The sequence below is a fragment of the Styela clava genome, chromosome 2 (genome assembly GCF_964204865.1).
Source record: "Styela clava chromosome 2, kaStyClav1.hap1.2, whole genome shotgun sequence".
NCBI classification, from domain to species: Eukaryota; Metazoa; Chordata; class Ascidiacea; order Stolidobranchia; family Styelidae; genus Styela; species Styela clava.
Window position 1 is genome coordinate 23,633,837 of NC_135251.1, and position 26,394 is coordinate 23,660,230.

The 26,394-nt window shown below is 34.4% G+C and overlaps 2 protein-coding genes across 3 annotated transcripts in view; one reads left to right on the forward strand and one right to left on the reverse strand.

Moving 5' to 3' along the window:
• Positions 1-5,598: 5,598 nt before the first annotated feature.
• On the forward strand, positions 5,599-11,882 carry LOC120335698 (axin interactor, dorsalization-associated protein-like). Its single transcript, XM_039403278.2, has 9 exons — positions 5,599-5,864; positions 6,020-6,083; positions 6,881-6,989; positions 7,597-7,669; positions 7,893-7,972; positions 8,635-8,760; positions 9,761-9,883; positions 10,425-10,542; positions 11,113-11,882. The coding sequence occupies exons 1-9, from the start codon at positions 5,752-5,754 to the stop codon at positions 11,207-11,209; spliced, it is 903 nt and encodes a 300-aa protein (XP_039259212.2). The 5' UTR covers positions 5,599-5,751; the 3' UTR covers positions 11,210-11,882.
• A 1,468-nt stretch (positions 11,883-13,350) lies between these two features.
• LOC120335233 (uncharacterized) overlaps positions 13,351-26,394 on the reverse strand; it is a 33,002-nt gene continuing 19,958 nt past the window's right edge. For both annotated transcript variants that reach the window (XM_039402709.2, XM_039402708.2), the window contains 13 exons: positions 26,076-26,153; positions 25,559-25,669; positions 25,176-25,316; positions 24,458-24,646; positions 23,635-23,700; positions 23,309-23,435; positions 22,604-22,742; positions 21,794-21,992; positions 21,334-21,401; positions 15,580-15,698; positions 14,975-15,322; positions 14,488-14,543; positions 13,351-14,038 (listed from right to left, as the gene is read on the reverse strand). In XM_039402709.2, the coding sequence (XP_039258643.2) occupies positions 13,841-14,038; positions 14,488-14,543; positions 14,975-15,322; positions 15,580-15,698; positions 21,334-21,401; positions 21,794-21,992; positions 22,604-22,742; positions 23,309-23,435; positions 23,635-23,700; positions 24,458-24,646; positions 25,176-25,316; positions 25,559-25,669; positions 26,076-26,153 (1,839 nt within the window). In that variant the 3' untranslated portion in view covers positions 13,351-13,840. The remainder of the gene's footprint in view (positions 14,039-14,487; positions 14,544-14,974; positions 15,323-15,579; positions 15,699-21,333; positions 21,402-21,793; positions 21,993-22,603; positions 22,743-23,308; positions 23,436-23,634; positions 23,701-24,457; positions 24,647-25,175; positions 25,317-25,558; positions 25,670-26,075; positions 26,154-26,394) is intronic.

The following is a 26,394-nucleotide window of genomic DNA, read 5'->3' on the forward strand; positions in this document are numbered from 1 at the left end:
GTAGTACTGCTGTATATTGGTACGGTATTTAATTGTATCACATTAAATAAAAAATAAATTTTGTCATGAAATGTCTCACGTATTAGGTACAGTACGGTTTTATTTGACATAGCCCATATCTTCATTGCATTGATATCTAAATATTGGATCGAAAATTAAATATTCGATTATTGGTATCTTGAAACTCACATATTCAATAAATATTCAAATAAAATTAACCATCACCAATAATTTTTCCTTTTCCTCTACCAGCCTTCTGTCAGTATAATTTTGTAATTTACCGTCAGACCTCAGACCGTAACATTACGGTACTGCATTACAAAATAGATGTCTGTATCATTTTCAAAAGGTTAATGCTGTCTATGGCTACCGGCAGACAGATATTTCAGTATACCAGGTACTGGTATATGGCATCACCTGAACTGCTAAAGCAGTAAAGTGCTGAGCAAAACACAGAAATATACTGATATACCGTACCGTTCGTAAACGTACCGTACCGGTACACATTGGTTGTTGCGACATGAGATAGCAATTACAGAATTAGACGGTCTCGTTCGGTCGTTACTCATCAAACTGTCAATACAATACAGCAATACGTCTACAGGTCTAATAACAGAATACGGTAACACACAATTCAAAAAAACAGGAACTCAAAACTAATCATATTAACACCGCACTGATATAAAAATTTGATAATACTGTACTAATCCTACATCGTTAATCCATTTTTTCTTATTAATTAACCAGCTGCCCGAACTTGACTGGTTTCCCGTGTTTCCACGTCCCGGCCGGCGCAACGCTGTCTCATAACAAAGACCGGGTTTGTTTTGATCAACAAAGAGGCGGTGATTTCATGATACGCCATCTCACGTGAGCCAGGGTAGCCATTTTGATTGGCCAATAAAAAGCAAGGCCGGCAGTAATTGGTCCCAGGACATGAACTCAGTCACGTCAGCTGACATTGCACAATGATCAAAACAATGATGCAATGCGCTTCACCCGCGGGCGCTGAGCGTGTTCGTGTCGTACGTAGTAAACAAACACTGCGATGGCGGGAGTGAGAACTTGATCGTGATAAAATGATAAAAATGTAATACCCAGAAAAGAAGACCATTGCTTGAACCAAACTTGAGGCGTGATGTTACAACAACGCCTAATACTAACTCTGCCTAATAATAATCAATGCAATCCGCGTCCTCGAGAAGGATAGATCCCGCGGGCGCATTTCAGTTTGGTGTGATAAGAATGTTTAAGTGCAATGATATTTATGCATTATTGTGTCTATATAAATGTAATGTTTTTATTATGAAATAAAAAAAGAATGTTTACGACGTGCGTGAGCAGTTCATCTTTTTTTGTAATAATTTGTTGCCTCATAACGAGAATCCATGCTAGACATATGAGCAAAGGTTCACAAAATAAAATCTGGATAATATTATTAGATAGATAGATAATGATTTATTTCCGATACAAGTACATAATACAATAGGCATGAGCAAATAACAATACGCATAAAAATGTATACGGAAGGGGACGGGCAAGACTAACAAGGTCGACCGACCCCTAAGGTAAGATTCTACCAAGACAGGACACTCTAAAGCAGGCATCATAATTACAATAGAAGAAATATAAATTTTTGAGTTTTAAGCCCGGTTAAGAGGCCCCAGAAATCAATTCCCCGAGAAAGTATTTGAATAGAAATAAAAATTACAAGGAACAAGAACATCACATGATTACGCAGATCATGTTTTCAATAGTAATTAAAAATGCGAGAAAGAATAAGAAGGGCGTCGGGCTAATTACAAAAATTATACTTTATGATAGACAAGAATCAAATCGTGAGAATGAGGCAATTTCTATGAATAGGTGAAAAATTAAAAATATCATACTTCCCAAGCTATATAGTACATATAATTATTACTGCAGACTATATATAATAGTATCTTCAAAAATTTTCACAAAGACATATGAAGAATCCATATATAAGATTGTGAATTCCTATCCATTTTATAAATCTGATAGCATACACTGAGATTTGCATGATATTGCATCATATTATGATCCGCTGAAATGCTGTTTTAATTTGCAAATAGGGTGGTATCAATCAAAGATTGAAAATTACAAGAAAAAAGAACATCGCATGATTATGCAGGTTATACTTTTTTTTAATAGTAAATAAAATGCGAAAAGAAGTGAAAAATTAAGAAGGGCGTAAGCCTAATTATAATTTCCTCAAATTTAATTTTACTTTATGTTCGACAAAAATCAAATAGTGAAAATGAGGAAATGAGGCAGTTTCTATGAATGGGTGAAAAATTTAAAATACCATATTTCCAAAGCTATATAGACATATAGTACATATGAACACTTCAGACTATATATAATAGTATCTTCAATAATTTTCACAGAGACATACATCTATAAAATGGTGATTTCCTATCCATTTTATGAATCTGATAGCATACACTGAGATTTGAACGTCACTGCATCACATTATAATCCGCTAATAAATGTTGTTTTAGTTTGCGATCAAATAATTGTGGGGAACACTGTTTCATACTCTGTGGAATACTTTGCCATACATTAATACCTTCCAGCTTGAGCGATTTCTTCATGCATGAAGATTGATATCGCGGGGTGAAATACAATTTATTTGATGTACTCCTGGTCTCATACGGATGGATATTTGAAATTTTGACAAAAAAGTTTTGAAAATACTCTGGCAGCAGCACATTTTCATAACGATACATAAATTTTCCCACTTCACTTATGTAGAGTTCTTTCAATTGAAGAAATTCACAATGATGATACAGTTTTGCATTATTTATACGTATTTGTCTAGATGACTCTCGGTACATCATACATCTAATCATCTTATTTTGTAAAACGGCGAGGGGTCTTAAAGCAGTTTTTGTCGCGTTACCCCAACATAATATACCATATCGAAGATGTGAAAAGGCCAGGCTATTATAAACTATTTTAAGGGTTTCAAGATTTACAAATCTCCTTAATTTATAAAGCATTCCAAGTGATTGAGAAAGTTTTTTCGAAAGGTAATCTATGTGATTTTTCCAATTAAGTTTTTCATCCAGAACTATTCCCAAATATTTTATAGTACTTGTTCTTTCCAAGCTAATTGTGCCAACTTCTAATTTAAAGTTTTCAAACCTTATATTTTTCCCAGACCCAAAAACCATGAATTTTGTTTTCGAATAGTTAAGCGACAATTTATTTAGTTTCAACCAATGGTCAATTTGCTTTATTTTCAAATTCATTGCATGTTGGAGATCTACAATATTTGTGGCAGAGTCAAGCAGAGCTGTATCATCAGCGAATAGTGTGGTATCGAACGCACTGGTAGTAGGAAGGTCATTGATGTAGACTAAAAATAGTAGGGAACCAAGAGTGCTACCTTATGGGACTCCACAAGATACATATTGAAGGGAAGATTTGTAACCATTCGATTCAATGAATTGTTGACGCTTCGTTAAATAAGATCGAATTAGATTAAGTGGCAATCCACGTATGCCATAATGGGACAATTTGTATAATAAAATAGTGTGGTCAACCGTATCGAATGCCTTTGCCAAATCTAGGAAAATAGCACAAGTTACTTTATTATCTGATAAATTATTCAATATTGATTCTTTTAGTTTGACTACAGCAAGCTCTGTAGAATGTGCATTTCGGAAACCAAATTGGGAGTTACTGATATTAGGCTGATGGATGTTAGTAGCGACGATCGATTTTCGTGCCTTTGCTATCCTTCTGTAACTATTATATTCAATTTGGTACTACTCGGTCCAATAAGAACTATCTTGAATATAAAACAAAAACAGCTCAGTTCAGTATGCGAAATTCATCGCCAACTGGAGTACGAATGGGATGACAAATCGAAATAGATGAGGATTTCATATTTATCTCCCAGACACACAAATGCTATAGAAATAATATACACATTTGATCAAGTGGTTGTGTGACTCACTTTGCGAGACATCTGAATTTCATACTTGTAGATGCAAACGTTACGACCTGCAACTTCAAATTATCATTTTATTGATAGCGGATTCCGAAATGTTCTATTTCGACTTTGTTGTGGCTCGTTTACGAAATGCCGCAGCTGCACTGACATTCATCCAAACTGTCGAATGATGAGATTTGGGAATGTAACTAAAAAAGGTCAAATAAAACTCTAAATTATGCATGTTTGGCGAATTTCAGTTTAAGCTTAACTGCCATGGCCCACTGTTGGGCCAAAGAGGTTGGCCACAGAACTATTAGAAATTGCTAGTTTCATTTATGTCACAATAGTTACTTTTGATTGTAGCAGCAATCAATGACGATGCTGTTCTCTACTACTGGAAGGTAATTCCCATACTAATTATGAACGTTTGAGAGTCCATTTTAGCAGACAGATCTTGATTTTCTTGTTGTTTTCTCCTTGCAATAAAAAGTTTTTGGGCAACAAAAATGGGCCACGAAAAAAAAAATAGTTGTTTGTCGATTCGTATGCAAGGGTATTGTAGCAAGAATCAAAACGGCCATATAGAGTGGTTATAATATATCTGGCGTCACACTTTCACAAATTTTATTTTGTAACGTTTCATTTGACAAAAGTCAGAACATCGCCGACAATCAGTTTACTCTGGTATGTTAGTCGTTGGTTTACCGTGATACATGTAATGGTTAAATTGTGAAATGCTGATGAGTCGTTAGTCGTTACGAATGAATAACGAAATCCATTCGTTATGACGTCACGGACTGCTAAAAGGGGGAATCCCCTTTCAATTTTTGCAGTGTAGTTGACGCGATTTCGTAATGCAGTAATGCCGAATGCTAATTGCCAGTTAGGATAGGAGGATAGGATAGGATTTACATATTTATCCCGGGGGAGAGGAAAGCCGATAAGACGGCTTATCCATATGGCGAACCACGGCCTCTCGTCCGGTTACCATTCCAAGTCGGGTATGGGATTAGATTTACTGTATTGTTTGTTTTCGGAAGCATGGACTTGGTGGTGGAGGAAGCCGTAACCGACCAGCGGTTAGGTGAACCACCCAACGACGGCGAGGAGTCCAGCAATCCTCTCGCACATAACCATCCCTGCATGGGATTCGAACCTGCGAACCCACGCAGAGTAGTTAGAGGTGCGGTGGCGAGCGTATTCCTAACGCTTAGCCCGTTGAGCCACACCGCCGCGCCTGTTAGTTATAATTATTGCGATAAAGGGCTGTTCACTCGATTATTCCTTGAGAGGCTTAGCAGCATTATGAAAATATATGTGTTCTTCATATTTTAATCATACAAATTCGATTCATATGTGCCTATAAAATGATTAACTTGTTTGAAATATGTTTGATGTGGTTATGCCCGTCCTCCAGTTCCTCTGCATTTTGTTTGTCCGTTTGTTGTTGTTTCGTTTCTTTCAGAGTGACCAAAATAAAATTGATTGATTAACTCGTTTGAAATATTTTTGGTGAAAAATATGAGAGAATTGCATATAACAGTGTTATGTAATTTCCCATCTTCCCGCAAGATACCGTACCGAATAATGACCAAGTTTAGATGACATTTTATTTCTTTCATCTAAAATATTTCTCTTTGGCTAAATTTGGCTTCACTTATTTAGACTAATTTTATAGATCAGTTTTACAACAGACTCTGCTTGTCTGAAAATCAGTATAGTATATCAGGGTTCCATTATTTCGGATTTCAATTACCGATATTTGAAATAAGCCTATTTTTTTCATAATGTCAAAATCTGAAATTGAAAAACTGGTTGGCACTTGGAATCAAAAATTTCAACAAGCAACAGATTTTGATTCCTGGGGACAACTAGTGGAAGCAGCGGATGAATATTCAAGGTAGGTTAATGAGTTGGAAAAATTGAAGTAAAATGTCCAGTTTTGTTTTCATAGTCTGATTGTGGACTCTTTCTAGTGAGTAATAACATTGGATAAATGATTTTCAATTCATATTTTCAATACAATTTTTATTTGATAATTGTTCTACTTTGCAGATTGGCACGAATGATGAAAGCTGCAACAGCAGTTGATCAAAAAACATTTGATGAAGATAAATCTGTAAGCTATTATTCCCCATAAATATATATTTATCTTTGATAAGAATCACATAGCAAAAAACACACAAGGCTTGCTAAAGTTAGAACTTTGTGTTAAAATCGATAGTTAAAACGATCAACCAAAGGAGAAAATTCTATGCTTGCAATGGCAAGTGATATACTGAACTATCACTTCTACCAGGGGCACTCAAAAATCAGGAGATGTCTGTTGTATTTGTAAATATACTGTTTGATTATCTGGATTATAAGCGGAAACGTTACTCAATAAATAACCAATATATTAGGTTCAGTCTGATTAAGTTTACACTCGTACATAACAAAGCATGCAGCATGCATGACTTTTTGATAAATACTATAGGTAATAACAACTCCTTACTCTTGAATTGAGCCATTTAAAAAATCCCTGACACTCAATAAAAAAGGTCCAACTTCAGGATAAAGGAAATTATGACTCACTTTTTTACCGAAAAAACAAATATTTCGTAATTGCCTATTGGGGATGCTCTGTCAACTTGGTACATTTTGAGTTCCTGATTATCTCCATCCAAAGTTTGATTTATTGACTTCGAAAAATTTTGTTTTCGACTTTCGACTTTGGGAAGTTTAAAATATTGATTCAATTACACAGACATGAATGCCTATCACAACACATATGTAATCATAATTCAATATGGCAATGTAGTGGGTATTATACAGCATTTTTTATTGGTTTATCATTTCTTTATTTAATTTATTAGAAGTTCATAAAACACAATTTGTTCACCAACTCATAAGTAATAATTACGTTTGGTTTTACAGAAAATAATAAGAAAAGTTGCTTCATGCTTGGAAATTCGAGCAAAATCATTGCAAATGATGAAATCACCTCCAGATATTGATTTAGCAGAAATTAAGAAATTGTTAGAAGGTTTGTAGTAGTCATTATTGTCTGCCCCTGATTATTCTAGATAAATTATGATCAAAATATGTTGTTGATGAAAAATATTCTTCTGAACTGTAGGCAATGACATTTTTATATCATGAAATGGGCCATTGATAATTACATATTACCCTATGTGATAGTAATACATTGAATCATGTCATTTGTTACCTGCTTTGTTGATTTTGATTATCATGTAGCTATTCTCATAAATATTTTATGTTCCAGTGCTATCAGGTTACACATGGCATAGTTGGTTTTTGTCATCAATATGCATTGATTCTATCAGATGAATGGTTTTAGACTATTTTAGTTACTCTAAATGATGAAAAATGGTCATCTATCTTGTGTAGAAGTTCTCAAACTTTCATGATCATGGCCCCTTTTTAGAGACTCTTCAGAAATTGAAGGCTGAAATGAAGAAAAGGCTTTTGCCCCCAGAGAATCACTCAATGCCATCCTAGAGAGCTGAAGGCCCTGTTAGAAAAAACCCTGATCAATAGAGTGCTGACAACCTGTGTAGGTGTGACCTACCATTGATGAGAGCTGAACAATGAACGAATGCTGATTTTATTACTCTTTATCTTATCTTTAGTAATGAAAAATTTGCTGAAGAGTAAGAAACCAGAAATACCAGAGGAAATAAATCGTCAGATGAAAGGTCTAAGGTGAGTGAATCATATTGTAATAATTATATACCGATACATTATATAAAATTTGAATTAACAGTGCAATGTTATGTATTGGTAATATTTCGCAAACTCAAAAACTAATTTTGTGAAATCTCAGAGTTTCTTAAAAATGAAACTCTGATAGGATTATAGAAAATAAAGTCTAAAATATTAGTGAAAATCACTCGTGAAATAAGTCAAATCTTTTATGAATGTTCAGATTAGTAACCACACCATCACCTGAACCTGTGTCAACAAATCCAGAAGAAGAATCAGTAACGCAACTCGCAACATCCTCATGTGAATATTGGTTATTTTTTGTGCTTTTTACCATTTTATTGAAATGACAATGATATAATCATCTCACTTGTTGTATTGTACTGTTTTATTGTAATGTTTATGTAATAATATAAAAATACATTTGGATTTTTTTTTAAATTTTGCATTGTTCCACTATGAGGCTCACCATATGTTTGATATTAGTTGTAATGGAATTTCTTTTCAATTTTATTATGGGTGATAATCATGTTAGGCATAAAGTAAACTCCATGAGACTATTCCAATATTGTGAAGGCTTTAAATCATTAGGGCAAAACTTGAAAACAAGGTTTTGAAAGAAAAAGCTAACGAATAATTTTGTTGTTTAAACTTCTCCAATTTTTTGTTGAAATACTTATTGCTCCAATCTATGACTAGAAGTGCTACCAGCTCGAACAGCATTCATTTTTCATAATATTTTTAAATATAAGGTATTCAATATATTATAGCCCCCTATTTCATGAAATTCTAAATGTTATAAAGTTTGAAGACACTATGTTAACATTGATCCATGGTTATTGGTCTTCTATACTGAAGTTTAAAGTCTACTTTTGAACATTACAATGTATGCAATTTCAATATGCAAAAATGTCTGGAATAACTTTCTTACATCTCCATTGAATTTGCTCAAATTTGTTTTCCAGTCAATTCACTTCTTCCAAGATTAATTGCTGATCAAAATGAAACACTAGTGACGGTTCGGATTGAAAAAATTGGTTTGAAAGATGCTTCAAGTCATATCGATCCCTTCTTTGTCGTATCTTGTAAAGGTGATGACTAGTAATATTCTGTTCCATTTATAAATATATAAGTGAATCATAAAATATTCCAAATTTCAATTGAATTCTCCAATTATGGAAAAGTATTCATTCTACATTGGATTAACATGCTCACCTAATCCTGAATTTTTTTTACTGCAAGTAAAAAGCAGGACTAAATTTTAGATGCATTATTGCTGGGGGAAGCTCTGAGCCAGCGGTTCTCGACCGGGGGCCACAGGGCAGTTGGAGGAGGGCCACAAGCTGATTTTACTTTTCCCTTTACAAGAAAACTCCCCGTTTTTTCTAGTTTCTTTGCTTAATAAGGTTATTTCACAGAGTGTTTTCACTTCGTTGAGCATTGATTGTTCGAACATGATGGAATTTAGAATCTACCAATCAAAATCACACTAGAAATATCACTGGAATGATAAACAGGGGTGTCATGAGTGCTAAAAGCCCCGGAAGGGGGCCACGATGCAAGTGGTTACATGTAGATCTTCAAGTCAGCAATTAGTCCAGTAATCCTCTTACAGATGATTATCTCACATATTATTTGAGTATGCGGAAAGAAAATAAAAGTTTTTAGACCTCTACTTCAATCTTCAGTCACTGTTCAATTTCAATTTTGAAATTAGTTGGTTCATCAATTACTGAGAGAAGATATTTTTTACGCACCGAAAAACTGGTGAAAACCGATCCATATTGAAGAATTATTGATACTATATTAGAATTTGACAATTATTGAAAACTGTTGAATGATTTCAAAATGTTTGTTCTGGATATGGAAACCTTTTATTTTATTTCTGAAATATCGCTTTATCTGTCACAAACAATACTATTCTCACCAATTGCAGACATCCTCCTTAAATTTTTTTCCATTTGGTGTAAGAATTGTAAGTGTAGCGATTGATATATCACAGATACAGATGAAAACACTTATAAGGCCATACCACAATAATTTCATTACACTTAATCTGTGTATTATCCCTTTTTTCTCTTGTCTTAACAGATATTGCAGGTGTTGATTTATGTCAATCACAAAAGACACCCACAGCTGCAAAAAGAGACGATACATTCCTATATTTTGGCATTGATGTTGAAATACAAATTTGCATTGAAAAAATGTCTAGAAGTAGGTATATTATCTCTAGATTAACACCAGAAAATAGTATTCTCAAAATACATTTACAAGCTTTTAAAAGAGTTCAAATATTTGTGTAATTCAAGTGAATTGTTGAATGAATATTAAATTCTGTCTAGTCATTGTGAATGATTTTTTTTTCTCGCTTTGGCTAATTATAAAGTAGAATATCAAAATTATTTATCAAATATTCAATTTGCTAAAATGGTCATATTGATACTGATGTTATATTTATTTATGTTCAGTATATCAAAACCCATATTTTTGTTTCTAATATGAAATGACTAGAATTTGTAGGTAATTGTCAAATGATGAAGTAGTATTAGTAATTATGTCTGGTTTTTTATAACAATTTACAAATGAGATTTTCTATCCTGGCCAATAAATGTTTTCATCAAAATTTCCGGTTTTGCATTGCCTATCGTACAAATCAAATCTTTGATGAGCATGGCGGTTCAACTCAAGATCTTTAATCTTTGATGCCAACATAGTTAAAGTCTGACACTAAGACACTTTGACAAATCCTTCTCAGATTCTGCAATCTTTTTTGAAATGAAGCATTACAAGCCAAACAAGCGGATGACAAGTTTGAAGTGTTTTGCTTTCATGGAACAAGATGAATTGAAACCTGGTCCTTGTGTCATTGAATTGTAAGTGACGATTTTTTCTGAAATGTAATGCAAATTTATTTACAAAAGTAATATTTGGGGTTGATATTTCAACTAATTTTTCTCTTAGCTTATAGAAATGATATTCTGTATAATTATGACAATATTCGATACTCCCGTAGTATGTGTACAAGGGTAGGATTAGGCCATAATTTTTATTCAGATTTTTCTTATTTTAGTTCTATTACGAGTCGGGACTGTCTAAATATACCCCCTGCCGATAGGCTTCAGTCCCTTCATAGAACTTGATGTAAATTAGGCGAACAAAATTAGTTAACTCCATATTTGTACACATACTTCTGGTGCGCCCAATATTCCCCTAATTTTCTCCACAAATTAATCATAGGTTAAATAGCGGCCTAACCATTAAAATAACTGTCTAAGGCCAATTTATGGAAAATCCCAACATTTCATTTATTTACCATCTGCTCTATAGAAACAAGAGCACTGGCACTATTCTAACCATCATCACCCATGCTTGTAATGGTTTCCTTCTCTACCACTTGAACTGAACAAACAATGGGATTTACTCAGAAATATTTTGATTTTCAGATACAAGAAGCCGGTAGATTATAGAAGAAAAAAACTTGCGCTTCTTACATCAAAACCCCTCTATCTTCATCTCAATTTAACTCTTCACACTGGCTAAACGCTGTGATCAATAGAAGAAAAAAGACTCACCCGTAGCTAGTCAAGATGATATCTTCTGGAATTTTGGTCAAAATTTTATGCAATCGTGTTGAAACACAACTGGTAGCGTTTCGTTTTTGATGTATTTTCGACGATAGGCGACTTGCTGCATTTAATGTGGTATTTTAAAGACTTATAACGAATTGCAAATGTTCTATTGCCGGTATAAAAATGATTCATTTTATTTTGTTGTCAACAGTCAATAGTACATCTATTTCTTCAATTGGTATGTCATTTGGTTGTTATTTTTTGGTCACAAACAGGTCATTCACAACAGAGCTTTACATTCAGTCGAGTTTGTTACTCTAATGATCAATGTTCTACTCAAAAATAATAACCTGAAATTTCACCTTAGTCATGATGCAAATTAGTTGACAATTGATTTCCAATGAGAATTTTTTTTAAAGTTTTTGTCAAATTATGATAGCACTTTGACACTTGTCATTTCTAAATAAAACATTCTTAATTTGTTTACCTACTTTTCTACAAGCATCCAGATGCAATTTTTATATTCTACAAACATTGTAGATTTTATTCATATATTTCTTCTGGTGCTGTTTCCGATTGTGGTACATATTTTATATTATGAATCTGCTTTAGATAACAATTTTAAATAAAGTTTAATCTGTCAATTCTGCAGAGTGATGAATTATGTTTAGTATACAATACCAGTGCTTCAAAGGTGCCATGTCCCACTCTTTTTTAGCACACTTGTCCTACAGTTCTAAGATAGAGTAGATATATACTGTGGGGCGAACGAATAGTGGATCATGCTGTGTTAGTTTAGATACCCTGCTTAGCATAAGGAGAGGGTATTCATATGAAGTGATATTCATACAAGTGCGGGACGACGACAACATGGGTGCCGAATGTAGTAGTCTTTACAGAATCTCAATAAGGCTCATTATTATTGTTTTAACAGTGCTAGTAGTCCGGCTTTGAAACAACGGAATTATAGATCATAATACTAGCATGTATATTGCATTTTCTATAGCTTTTATATTGAGAGTGTAACACAGTAGGCTAAATCTTCGACACTGAGGTGCATTTCCTCAAGAGTACCACAGGCATTACATCTACTCTATTACGCATTTATCACAATGCAAATAATGCATGTGAATTCAATGCGACTGCTACACTATCCAGCTATCTACACTCCGGGGGTTGGTCAACTTGTGATTATATTTATTATTATAGCCTATGCCTCTGTCTATTAAAGGAGTGATGGTCAAGCTTGGTAGATTTTTCAGAATCATTGAAATGGGTCTAGGGTAGGGCTGGGAATGGTTAACCGATTTTAGATGGTTAACGGTTAGGATTTATTTTAACCGTTTACTGACATCTCAAGTGCAAATCTTTAGAATGTATAATTTCTTCAAAAATGATTAATTTATTGCAAATTTATCTCCCGTGGCGTTTAGTTTATGAGAATAACACTGATTGTATTGGTGAACACCAAAAAATGTAGAAAATTATTGAAGTACCAATATCACTGACTATGGAAATTTCACCATGATAAATTCGGAATCAGATTTTAGTCAGAATATATTGTTCACGATTTTATTGCAAAAGCATCTATTCAATGTCATCCAACAAGTGCGCAGTTGATGCTGTTTTTCTTTATGATATCTCAAAGTAGATTTTGCAGATTGAACACTTAAAATTTGTCACATAAATGACATTTAATAACGGAATAGGGTTTCACCAAAATACTACCATATGTCCGAAGCACGCTGCATATCTCTTGCAGCAGAACGATCACGAAACTATCTCATTCGTGAATGATTTTGAGCGATACCGGAATAATATCATTCGAAATTGGTTTGTAACCACCGTGACGTAACAATCTAAAATTGTAACTTATTACGTCACGCTGCGGTTAACGGTTAAAGTTTTCTCCCTGAAATTCCCAGTCCTAGTCTAGAGACTTTGAAATCACAAAGCAAGGTCAAGTGAGATCTTTTGGGACTCTAGTAAAAGTAGTTGCAGTGAGGCTGCATTCTGGTAACATTAGTAGGCATAGCAAAGACCTTTTAGTTTAGCTTATACACCCACCACCCTGTTGCACAACACCATCTTTTTCAGAATAACAAAAAAAAATCCAGCAAATAGAATTTTTATTCGAACAAACATAATCTGAAAGAACTTTTAAACACAAATTATCTAACCATACATAAAACATTAGTCTAGCCATTCCAGACAAAAACCAAAATGTAGCAGAGTTAACGGTATTGCACATAACAAATAATGCTTGCTATTTTGTTGAGGACAGCTACAGCTCTACGCATGTGGTGAATGTGCGACGAAGGGGATTAAATGACAAAACAAAACACCTCACTAACTACCCCCCAATAAAAAAACATGTAATTACACTACTTGGCAACTATGATTGAAACTGCTTGCAAATAAGGATACATTAGCAATGTTTTAGATTATTTTAAAACCAGCCAAGTAATTTTCTTGATCGAAGACACCATCCGCAAAAGTGCGCGTACGCAGATGGCACACTTTGAATACTCTTATTAATCATCCAAGGTTAGAAACAATCAATTTTTCATTTAATTTATATTCTTGTAATATAATGAACATATTAAGGTTTTGATCTTCGAAACGGATTTGAGCCTCCATGTGGTCCAGAACCTGGTGGAGGGGGTCCTGTGGAAGCGGCAGGGGGTGGTTGATATCCATCGTTTCTTAACCCATCACCAGTTGATTGCGGTGGTGTTGCATGAAGACTTGATTGTGTGAAGTTCTGAGATCTTGGACCAGGTGACTGTGAGGACGGAATCTATTAAATATAGTATGAAATTTGGTCACTGAATAGTCCAGATGTCAGTATATTGCTGTAAACTATTAATGGAACATGTAGAGAGATCTTCATATCGATTTGAATTCGTTCCCATACGATATTATAAATTCTTGATTTCAGTAAGAACATAGAATAGTCCCAGTAGAAAATGTGCGCCTGGGCACTTGAAGTATAATCAGTGGCGTAGCCAGGAGGGGGTGGTTTTGGCTAACCCCAACCTGGTACATATACTACGGGAGTACCAAAATGACTTCATTTCATTTTTATCTTAACTTTCCAAATTGAATGCTCATTCGATTCGAAAATATTGTATTAGAAAATACTCGAAATGGAGTTGATGCAAGTTTTCATAGTAAAATAACAAATTTGATTTCAAAACAGGTTTTGCCAAGAAACAATGTAGGAAAATAATGGTTATAAAAACTTACAGGTGGCCTTTCCATATAAGGAGATGAATTTGCTGGTCCACTTCCCATTCTCGCCCCTAAACATCAAAAAGCACAATCAGAAACTACAGACAAACTTATTTCGAAAAATCAAAACCTAATCAAAATTTTTAATATTACAAAGAGAGAAAAAAATAACAGAAATATCAAGATGAATATTGCAGCTAGCTTCTCAAAAAGGTCCAACCTTTGCAACAAAATAGACGAATGCTGGGGAACTGGTTAAAAATCCTAAAAGCTCTGGCTCCAGATCAGAAGCTGCAGTATGATAAAACTAGGGCTCTGTCAACCATTTTTTATAAGCTGGAGTATTAGAAAATTATAAAGTGAAAAATTTATCAAGGAATTTGGATCAAGATCTTCAGAACTCCATCTATCCTCTATTATGGAAAGCTCGGCCCCAGGCTCATGCTTCAGCTTCTGTCCCCCAGACGTCAAATCTACCCCAATAAAACAATGAATAAATTACCTGGTGGTGGGGGGTAAGCACGATCTCTCGGGGGTCCTCTTGGAGGCATAGCATCTCTATACGGTCTGAATTCTCTGCCAGGGGGTGTGTTGGAATAAGGTTGTCCAGGACCAGGTGGTGGGCCTGGCATTGATCTACGATCCATGGGAGGAAGACTGTGTGTGCTTGGTGGGCGGTCAGGCCGACTGGGTGGCCGGTCAGGTCGACTGGGCGGCCTATCACCTGGAATACTTCCACCGGGGCTCGGAGGTCTCCGATGATGAGGTGGAGGGGATCGTCGATCAGCATCAGGTGGAGGGCCACTTCGAAAATGAAGTGGACTGTCTGGAACTCCTGGTGGCGGTGGACCTGAAATTATGTATCCAAGTCAAATTTAAAGCTAAAAAAATTGATATAAAAACTTGGATGTCTAAAGTGTATAGAATATTATTTAGTTATATTCTATATAGTCATTTTTATTTTATTTTAGGCAGAATTTAGAATGTCTGTTTAAAAAAATACGATTTGGTGCAATTCGCATCTGTTGTTCAAGCTATTTCAGACTTCAAAAAACCAATCGAAATAGTCTATTCAAAATATTATGCCTAAAAATTAACACAACTTACCTCGTCTTGGTGGACCGAATAAAGGCGGGGCACCAGGTGGGCCATATCGTTCAGGTCTGGGTCTTATGATTGGATCTCTGTCATGGGAGTCATGTAAACGACGTCGCATATCTGTCAGTCTATTTATCGGAAAAAAAGGAAAAATCTTGAAAAAAAGCACAATTTAATGAATAAAACATGCATTTTATTCGACGGATTGTGAGAAAAGGATAGAATTTTTATATTTATTCAAGGGGAGAGGAAAGTCGGTAACACGAATCATCTCATGTTGCCCGGTTACCAGTGAATAGAAATAGTTGACCAATTATTTGCTTCAGATACATGAACTTGATGATGGAAGAAGCCATGACAACAGTGTTAACTCTAAGCGAATTATGAGTGCGAAAGTGCTTCGCAGTCGAAAAAAAAAGTGCGAAAGTGCTTTTGCCGATTTTAACAAGTTAGGTGCCCTAGCCTTTCATATAACCCATTTAAAACGGCATAGATACTCGAAAAAGCGCTCCTCCGGTGAATATTATGAATTAAAGAGTTAATTGAGTTACCTTTAAGCGCATTCATGTTTAATTAAAACAAGCCAAATCACCGGCTACGAAAGGACATCTGCTAACACCTGCAGCGGACAAAACTTCCATGCAATGTATCAAGGTGTCAGTTGCCTACTCGCGTGAACAGCAAAGGCTTTCACATTTGTTACTCCTTCGATCTAACTGACAACGATTGATACATGCAGGCTTGAAACCATATTAGTTACAGGGTGGATCATATGTACAAAATAATCCCCCCCCCCCCAAATATAAATGACAATCAACTAATTAGGGCTAGGTGCGCACGTGCGCTGGAAATTCAACTTTTCGATTTATTCCTAAACCTAATCTGATAATCATTAATTTGTGATTCTAAACCAATTTGAAAGTCGCCACCCGCTGTTTTAAAAGATAGGTTAACCTATGGTACCTCCGAAATATTACGCAGGATACTCCCTGTTTTAGGAGATAGGTTGACCTACTTTCCTTTCAAACTTTTTTCTATGAAATATTACACAAGATCACTTTGAAAATCCTCCCGTTTCGTGAGCTAGCGTGACCTAATTTCTCATTTACATTTATATTATACTATTTCAGAGCTTACCCAAAGACAAGTAATTTTTAAATGTCGACATGCCTTGGTTTGCGTGCGAGTTAGTTTAAATCGGACAGAAAACATCATATATTGGCCAAATGTTTAGTAATGCCATGTACTTTCAGCATTCATAAATAGCGCTCCTTGTAATGCTGCTGACCTAGTATCAAATATTCGCATCACAACGCCACTTGCGAGGTTCCCATATATTTCAATTACACTAATAGGAACGATGACACCAACGAGTTTTCTTTTGCTAAGGTACACGAAATATAACGAGGGTGATTCTTGAAAAAAACATGAATATAAAAAATAAACGAATGATATGATAGTGGATCCCAAATAATTTTGAGAATGTCTCGAAATACCAATCTATTTGATAAATAATTTTTATTCGACCACATGAACGCTGATATCCTGAAAATTAATGTTGAAAGAGAAGTACGCATTCTCAGATATCGGACATCCAGTCGCGATATTCAATCGTTCATATGCACAAACCTCACATTAATAGTAATTGCTAGTTGCTACCCAAGTTTGTAAAGTTTAGAAACCAACAAACAGAAAATAACTTATCCTAAAACACAATTAAAATTCAGTCGGCAATAAATTGCGCCAAGACGATGCCATACAAAACAAAAAGATTTGGTCGCGAGAGTTACGTTAGATAACTGCAAAACGACGGATGTTTTTTAAGCAGAATGTAAACAATCAAATTAAAAAAACGGGAGTCACGACGCCCTTAACACATCGTGTGTATTAAACTTCCCTGGTAAGTACTTTGGTAGGTACTATTATTATTATTGTACTTATACACCTGTTGGAGTATTTCGGACAATTTCGAATTTAAAATAAATGAAAACCCGACATATAATAAAGACACAAAAGTAAAATGAACATTTATTGAAAAAGTTATTATTTAAGAAAGACAACATGATCCTACAATTCCGCCAAAACCTCGATGTTCGCAAGTGAGATGATAAATAAATACTTGCCTGTATTCGATCAATTAACTTTAGCGTATCGTTGTTCTGCCAACAAACAGCCGGGTGCAAAATATTTCCGTCCTGTGATATGTTCACAAATATTCTCGATATTAATATCATACCCTCGCGTATGTACTTTCTATTAGCTCTTTAGTGATCCCTTTCATCCTTGGCCAAGTCATGTTTCGAATATGTGAACGTTTTATTCGACCATACATGGCCGGCGGGATGTTAAAATTGTAAACAAGAGAGAGGTAAAATCAATGGCGAATTTCGTTATAACGGCTCGTTTACGAATTGTTGCGTCTGTTATCGTCGAAAATGACTACATTTGTTGTATTTTGAGGCATTTAAGCAGTAATAATTAGGGCATGACATCATCAAAATCGTCAAGTGAGATCTTAAAATTGCAAATTCCGTAAATAAAATTGTGAATTACTCGGTAACGAATTCAGCTTTAATGACCGTCGGGGTATTGTTTTGTTGAAAATTATTATTAATGTGAGAGCGCCAAAAACATACACTCCATACCGATGCGACTGCAATTTATATGGCCGCACTTGGTGTGGCGCGTTTATTAATAGTGTAAAATAAATTAAACGAATATCAATTATAACCAAGCCTGTGAGCGAGTTTATTTTCTGTGAGCAAGAATGTAAAATACCATTGTGAAACAAATTCACTTCTATTTCAAAATCTTAATTTTCAGTTATTATCGTTATACAAATAACATATGACAACTTTTTAATTTATCGTCGACCAAAAAACCTGCCCCACACTCGTCCAAACGTGTGTCGAGCTTGAACGACAGGAACAGATTCATCGACGACTTTAATTAGGGAAAATATGTATTTTATTGGGAATGCAAAATAAATGTAACAAAACGCATTTTTTTGTGATATAACTTCGTATTTTCGGAAACGGGTTGCCGTGAAAGGTAAAATTTGATCTAAATTAATCGCAAAAATGTTTTATTTTAAATGTAACAAAACACATTTGCGATATAACCTTGTATTTTCAAAAACGGGCGTCCTGAAAAGTAAAATATGATCTAAATTAATCGCAAAAATGTTTCATTTTAAATGTAACAAAACACATTTTTCGCGATACAACTGTATTTTCGGATACCGGGTGTCATGAAGAGTAAAATAGGCTCTGAATTATCCGTAAATAATGTTTCATTCCAAATGTACCAAAACGCATTTTTTGCAATATAACTTTGTATTTTCGAAAACGGGCATCATGAAAAGTATTAATCTAATGTTTTATTTATCGTCTAACTAACGTCTGGTACACATCATTTTCGGGGAAAACTCTAGCCCGCGAAACGTCATTTAATTTAAAATAGAGAATGTTTCACGCATCCCAAAACGGATAATCGCCAGTAAGTCGACAGGGATTCACCCCTCCAGATTCAGTATTCTATATCCCCGTGTCAGAACTTTCTGAAGAATGGAACAAAAAAACCGTCAAACCACCGCGGAAGAAGGGGAGTATTTTTTGCACTAATAATTAGGGCGTGACATTATCAAAATCGTCAAGAAACTGGTGAATTTGCAAATTCCATAAATAAAATTGTGAATGGCTCCGTAACATGTTAGCTATAATTATCGCCGGGGTATTGTTTTGTTGAAAACACGTTGAAACTTGAGGGAATTAGTTACAATTGGCGCCTGCCCTCTATTAGGCACTCGAAAAAAAAAGCACTCGAGCCCAATCTTTTTAGCATTAAGTTGCATACGTAAAATATCCTGTAAAAGAAGTGCTGTTCATTAAGTCATCTCGTCTTAGTTATGACCACGCAGAAATGCCTTTATTGCCGAATTATTCAATCACTATTTTAAATCAACATTCAGGATTGGCACAATTTCAGATTTGGGAAGTTTATCACCATAGTAAAATATGAGAAAGTTAATTATCGTCTTAATAAATATCTGCATCACGGTATCGACAATAATGTTACCATTCGCATAAAATTGGGACGGTAAATTTACAAATCTTGATAGGTAATATTAAAGCCAATGCAAATGTTAATTTGAGTCCTCAATGTCTTCAACAGCTGTTGCCGATGTGAGCGAACGGGTAAACCCGAAATATAAAACTTCGATGTCCGCCGACCCGCAAGAATTCACATTTGTAAAAAAGAGAGGGCGTGAATGTAGATTACCAAAACCTGGATATCGCTGCCAAAACGATCGGTGACAAGAACAATTAGCGATTACAATGGAATTAATTAGTAAAAAGGCTTTGTTGCCAATTTTTTAATGTTTCCACGACGGTACTGGTTAAAAATATTTGATTCAAAAAAATGTTGAATTTTGCCCGTACTCGCATATCAATGAGAAATAAATATCCCGTTTGTGTAAATATCGCAAAATGCCACGTGCTTTCATCATTGTGATTTTAATAAAATGGCACTTAATGGTATTTTGTGAATTTGGTGATTTTGCAAACCTGTGACATGCTGCTAAAAGTTTCGTCTGATTTGAAAATCGTGCACTTTGGTCACAATTCATCCAAAGTGACTATAACACTTTACTAACACTTCTATAGTCTTTTTGAATTCATCGATATCATTGATAGTCACATGACAACTCTCGTTCAAAGAAACGCACTGAGTAGAATTTCAACAGCTGGTTTCAAAGACGCCGAGAGTGTTTATGCGGGAGAAGCGGAATCGGTGTGCTTGTATAATAATCTTATTATAAACAATAATTTTGCGGTTAATGCAAAAGCTTTATCTCCTATGTCTGCATCTCATAGGTTAGAATTTAGGTTAGAAATATCGTTATGATATGCAGAATTGAGTTACAAAAGTACTAGTATGTTACTTATTTGTCAACTTAATACTCGAAAATATTTGTTAACTTTGAATTTTTATTCCATTCAAAATGGGAAATAAGTGCTATTTCTCTTCAAAATCGGAAAAAAGTGCTATTTCGCAGTCCCTAAAAAAAGTTGCGAAAGTGCTTCGCGATTTTCGCAAAAAAGTGCGCTAATAGTGAACACTGCATGACAAACCAGCAGTGATGTGAACTACCATACAGCACCAAACATTCCAGCAATTCTCTCCAACATAATTATCCCCCAACATGCGCAGGATAATCAGAGGTATGGTGGCAAGAGTATTCCTAACACTTAGCACGACGTGCCAAATATTTATAATTTACCGAAAAACAAACAAAGTGATTTTCAGCAAACGTCATGACGTCAGCCACTTGCAGAACTAAAAAAAACATTAGATGGATTCTATAACATCAATAAATATTCAGATGCATATAAATCCATCAACGTAGGGAATATACATGTAAATTTGAGCACTTCAAACAAATCCAAACATTAATTGAAGTATGATAAGAGCTCTTGACTAAAGAGTTGTCAACGCTGAAAAAGGGGAAAGACGTATAGTTTGCCAGGGTCCCAAAACGCAACTATAGTATACCATTGAATGAAAGAACTTAGTAGCACTAACACAGAGTGAAAATTGTAATAAATAGCTCAATAATCTTGTCAAACATGGATGGATATGTTTGAGTTTCTTAATAATTAGGGTGATATAGTCCATACTTGAAAATGTGATAAAGAAAATTTGAGTTTCTTGGAACCCTCAACTTGAGTAAAAATATGTACCTATATTTATGAAACTTACTCTAATTGTAAATGACTTATTTGCTTGTTTGCTTCTTCAGTTTTTCTCTCAGCATCACGACAAGCCAACTAAAAACAAACATACAAAATTCAAACATTGATAAAATACTGAAATATATATAGATCATTTGATTTACTATATCCAATAACAACGAGTTTGAATAAATTTGATTCGTTTTGGAAATTTTAACTGATTCACTTTGGTATTATTTACTTTTGGTTTGTAGGTATACACATGTCACACCTATACCATGATAATTGGTAGATTGCTTCTTACTATGGTTAATTATACTGTCTGCGTTTAGCAGTACTCATTCTGGTGGTTATCTTTTAATGTCTGTCAGGTCACTTTGTTCTATTGATATATGTATCGGATCAATTTGGGATATTTGTTTAAGAGAGATAGTCGGCAAGGCAGTAATCCAAACTAGCATTCCAGTATATACAGAAAAATACTGTACCCAATTATCATGAGATTTCTTTTCAAAGCTGAGTATTTCTTGCTTATGTTGTCTGTCAGAGTCTTCATATTTTTTCTTTGCATCTTCGCTCATTTTCTTGTATGCATCAAGTTGTTGCAATATTTCTAATCTTTGCTGCTGTTGGTCTTCTAACATGGATGCGTTACTCTCACGTTTTGATTGCTCCAAACCCAGTTTGCTGAAATTTATAAGGGCTTGAATAAAGTGACTATGTACATATGTGTAACTTAGGAAAAACCTAATTTTACTGGAAAATGCATTGGAAAATATTGATTGGCACGAGACCTCAAGCCATTGGTGTCCAAGGTTGATTGACCTGAGACCAAAATTATTAGCGAAAAGATATTCGCGTGTCAGAAGAGGGGAGCGCGAGAGGACGATAATGGTAACAGTACAAATAACTAAGATACCAGTATAATTGAATTGTGACAAATATACACTCGCCCAAACTGTGATAATACGTAACAATTGGTAGGATCTAGATCACAATAGCATAAATATAAAGTGTTAAACTATTGCACTTTAGTTTGGCGGGCCATATCAAATCATTACCGGGGTTTGGAAACCACTGCTCTAAGCAGTCTAAGTCAAAAGGATCAGATTCAGTGGCAGTGAATTTAAATGAATATGAACCTATCTCACTCCAAACATTTAAATATATTTTATGTTAATTAAGGAGTTTTATTCATCACATTGTACAAAAAATGACAACACAAAAACTGTATTCAAGGAATGTGGCGTGATATACTTTTCCCAGCACTTTTGAATAAATATAAATATCAAACATACCTTTGAATTTCAACTTCTCTCTTAGCATAGAATTCCTCCATTACAGTGAGTTTCGATTCGAGCATTCGTTTTTGTCTTTCCAATTCATCCTTAATTGCTTCATTCCCCTTTATTGTAGCTTCCAATTCACTAACTTTTCCTGAAGAAAATTCACTACGTTGACAAGGAAATATTTTGAATGGAAATTTTCTATTAAAATTATGCATACTTAAATTTTCGATTTAAGTATGTTTGGATGGCTTAAGATCGAATTTATGCATGACGAATGTTTCTCAAAGCACCTTGCATTCCTTGTTTACACAACTTCGACTAATCAAGAAGATGTCAGCGAAGACATAATACGTGAAATTTTATCACCAGTGTTAGCATTTTTTCTGGCAAGGTGGAACACAATATCCTGTTTGCGTCGCTTCGCGAGCTATTTGTCAGTTTTTAGTTGGGTTTCAAAATTAGATATGAATCAACTTGGCATTTTGTCTTCCTAATATTTTTAGTTTAGTTGCAATAATAGAAAATTAGTCTCGAAAAAGCTGTGATAGACTAGGCTAAATTCAGCATGAGTCATTTTAAATGACGAGTGGTAAATATTTTGAATCAAAACGATGGTTATAAGGAAAACACTAACACATTTTACAATGTCAAAGTATAAAAAAATTTTCCTGGGGTCAAGGGTCATGGAAGCACTAATAATTTAAAAACTGATACCTTCAGTATCCTGCCTTGATTTACGTTCTGCTTCTAGTTCATAAGTAACATGTAATTTTTCAGTTTCGGTTTGTCTCAAAACACTTTTTACATTTGCAACATCTAACATTGATTTCATTTTCTCTTTCTGCAAAACAAAAAAAATCCTCCAAATATAAAATGTATAATCCAACAAGTGACTGAATGAGCCTTCAAATTTAAAGTACTACACAGAGTATTATGCTTCCTAATAAAAGTAAAATCTGTTTATTCACACATTCATGTTATATATTATTGACATTTTAACATCAACATTAACACTAATATACTAAATCAATTTCCTTTACTTGTTTGATAATAGCTTCCTCTGTTTCCCCATCTTCACCTTCATCATTTAAGTATTCCTGAACACCCTGCAAATGTAAAAAATATATTTTACGAAATGTGACAGCAATTTATTCTCCCCTTTGTTCCTCGATGTTTATTCATAGCTTTTGCTCTGAACAAGGCCCTGTATAAGCAACCACCAATAGCTAACAATGTGCTATTTTTAAAGGGAACTCGAATCTTTACAGTTGGTCATTGCATATCCAGTCTATTGGATGGGGGCATGGGATTTCAACCAAAGACATGCAATCCGCGATGCCAACACAGATAAGTTCAACACTTTATCCTGACATGTGCAACCTACGGCCCGTGGGCCAAATCCAGCCCATCGGTTACTTTAATCTGGCCCGCCTGATGTGGCCACAACCCAGCTAAAACCAAATTTTGATGTTTGGGCTAAAAATAGCTCAAGGAATTTTTTGAGATTGCAATTAAATTTAGTATTGGCACGAAGCTTATTGTTTTCCCCTTTTGCTTTTGTAACACTGTAAATATTGTTGATAAAATGTCATTTTTTACGTCACACTCACATGACCCGCCAGTCTAGGTGGGCAAAATTTTTGACCCCTGGTCCCAATAACTTGCCTCCAACACGCCCCTGCTTTAACCGATAGGCCATCTTGTCCTTAATATATACAATATACACAGAAGCGAACCGGAAATAACTTATTCAAATTGAAAATATACAAAGGTAGCAAACAATTTTCAAAATTGGTTGAAAAAATAAACTTGAAATGACAGTATTCCTAGACTTAGCCAAAAATATAATAAGTAAAAACAAACCTTAAATTGAAGAATACAATCTTTTAAAACATCAATTTCTTGTTTTTTATTTTCGCTATCTTCAATTTCATTGTCAAGTCTTTCTTGTAATTCACCAATTCTATTGTTTAATTTTTCTATTTGATCTTTCAACGTTTTTCCTTCTTTCTTTGTTTCACTTTTAGCTTTCTCTAATGTTTTAATTCGTTCCTGAAACAGAGTAACTTCCATTAAACCAAATAAACAATATGGCATACATAACGAGAGCAACACAAAGTGAATCATACGACCACACAGCAATGTCAGCAAAATTACAGGCAAATTTTAAAAGAATCATGCCGAATATAATACGAAGGTATGTCAATAATTTATAAAATGCAAAATTTGGAGTGAAATATACAGACATATCATTTTAGGGACTTCTCCCATTGATAAGCTATGAAAAACTACAAATGTTTGGTCCATTAGCAAATAAAAGATATGTTTTCACAACAGTAATAAACGATACAAAAAAATTGTCTGAGTAATCCATAGGTCCACTTTATATCCAATAGGCAGAGAAAGACTGAGCTATGCTGTTAGGTGTATTTTCGAAGTAAATAGCTTTTGTCGATATTTATTGAATCAAATTTGAATTTCACACTATGAAGGGAAAAAGTGTTTTAACCCCAAAAATTTATGCAGATTTCCATATTATCAATGAAATTGAAATAAAGATCTAGAAAATCATAATATAAACCTTTAATTTTTCATTTGAAGCTTCTGCTGTTTTTTGATTATTTTCATGTTTTGTTATTGCTCCGCGAAGTTGTTTGATTTCTCCTTCATATTTTGTTATTGCTTCTTTTTGTGCCAAAAGAGATGTTTCCACCTGTTGTGACTGAATAAGGAAAAGGAATATAAATGATTTTTTAGAAAATTAACAATAGCACACTACCCTGAGCTCAGACCCTCAAAACTTACAAAAGTTTGAAATTCCAACTAAAACTCTGATGAGTGCAAAAGTTAGATTCTTGTTCAGGCTCCTAACTCTGAGGAGTTTGAAATGACTCCAATATCCATAAAAACAAACTGAACTCCAACTTATAAGCCCTGACACAATCAACAATAAAAAAGACTCACGTTTGTCAATACTTCTTGCATAGCGTTATCTTTATCCTGTAGATTCTGATTCAATATTTGCATTTCTCGTTTCAAAGTTTCAGTTTCTTTATTAAGTTCTCTCAATGAATTCTGTTAAAATAATACAGATTTTTAAATAGAATAGCGTTGACTTGAATTTTGATATGTATTGATGAGTATTGATAATACCATATTAACACATGTGGTTAAAGCATAAGACACAATTAACAACCCATCAAGTTACACATTCTCGGACCAAATCCCCAGTCCACCAGGGTATATTAAATTGGGTTGCCAAACGAAACGGGAATGATTCAGGTCCTTCCAAAAACAACTTCTAACATATCTATAGTTATCAATTGATGCTTGCTTGTAGTCGTGAAGGGTCTTTTTCAGAGTGACAAGCGTAATTCAGCATCATGTTAAACAAACACTAATACATTGAATTTCTACTCGTTATATTCGCTCTTCATTAAATTTTTATCAAGTAGTTACAGACAAAATTAGATTAACATACTTCCAACCCTGTTTTCATCGCCAATGTAGCATTCTTTTCTTCTGTTACAGTTTCCACTTGTCCTTTTTGAATCTCAACCTACAATTATAATATTATTGGTTTAATATTATTGGTTATGAAGTGGTGCTTTTTTTTCTAATTCGCATCTTTATATGGTATTCTGTACAAATCTTTATTACATTCGACACCATTCTTAAAACATTAGCTCTTGAATAATGCTGGCATTGTGGTGCTTATTGCTGACTTTCGCGTCCATATATATGAGCATTTCTTTCTTGTTTAGAAAATAATCAAGAGAATTACGGTAAATAATCTTAAA

Coding starts and splice junctions, on each gene's coding strand:
- LOC120335698 (XM_039403278.2), top strand. CDS start 5,752: ATGTCAAAATCTGAAATTGAAAAACTGGTTGGCACTTGGAATCAAAAA. Junction 6,084..6,880: donor CATTTGATGAAGATAAATCT/GTAAGCTATTAT, acceptor TTGGTTTTACAG/AAAATAATAAGAAAAGTTGC. Junction 7,973..8,634: donor GCAACTCGCAACATCCTCAT/GTGAATATTGGT, acceptor TTTGTTTTCCAG/TCAATTCACTTCTTCCAAGA.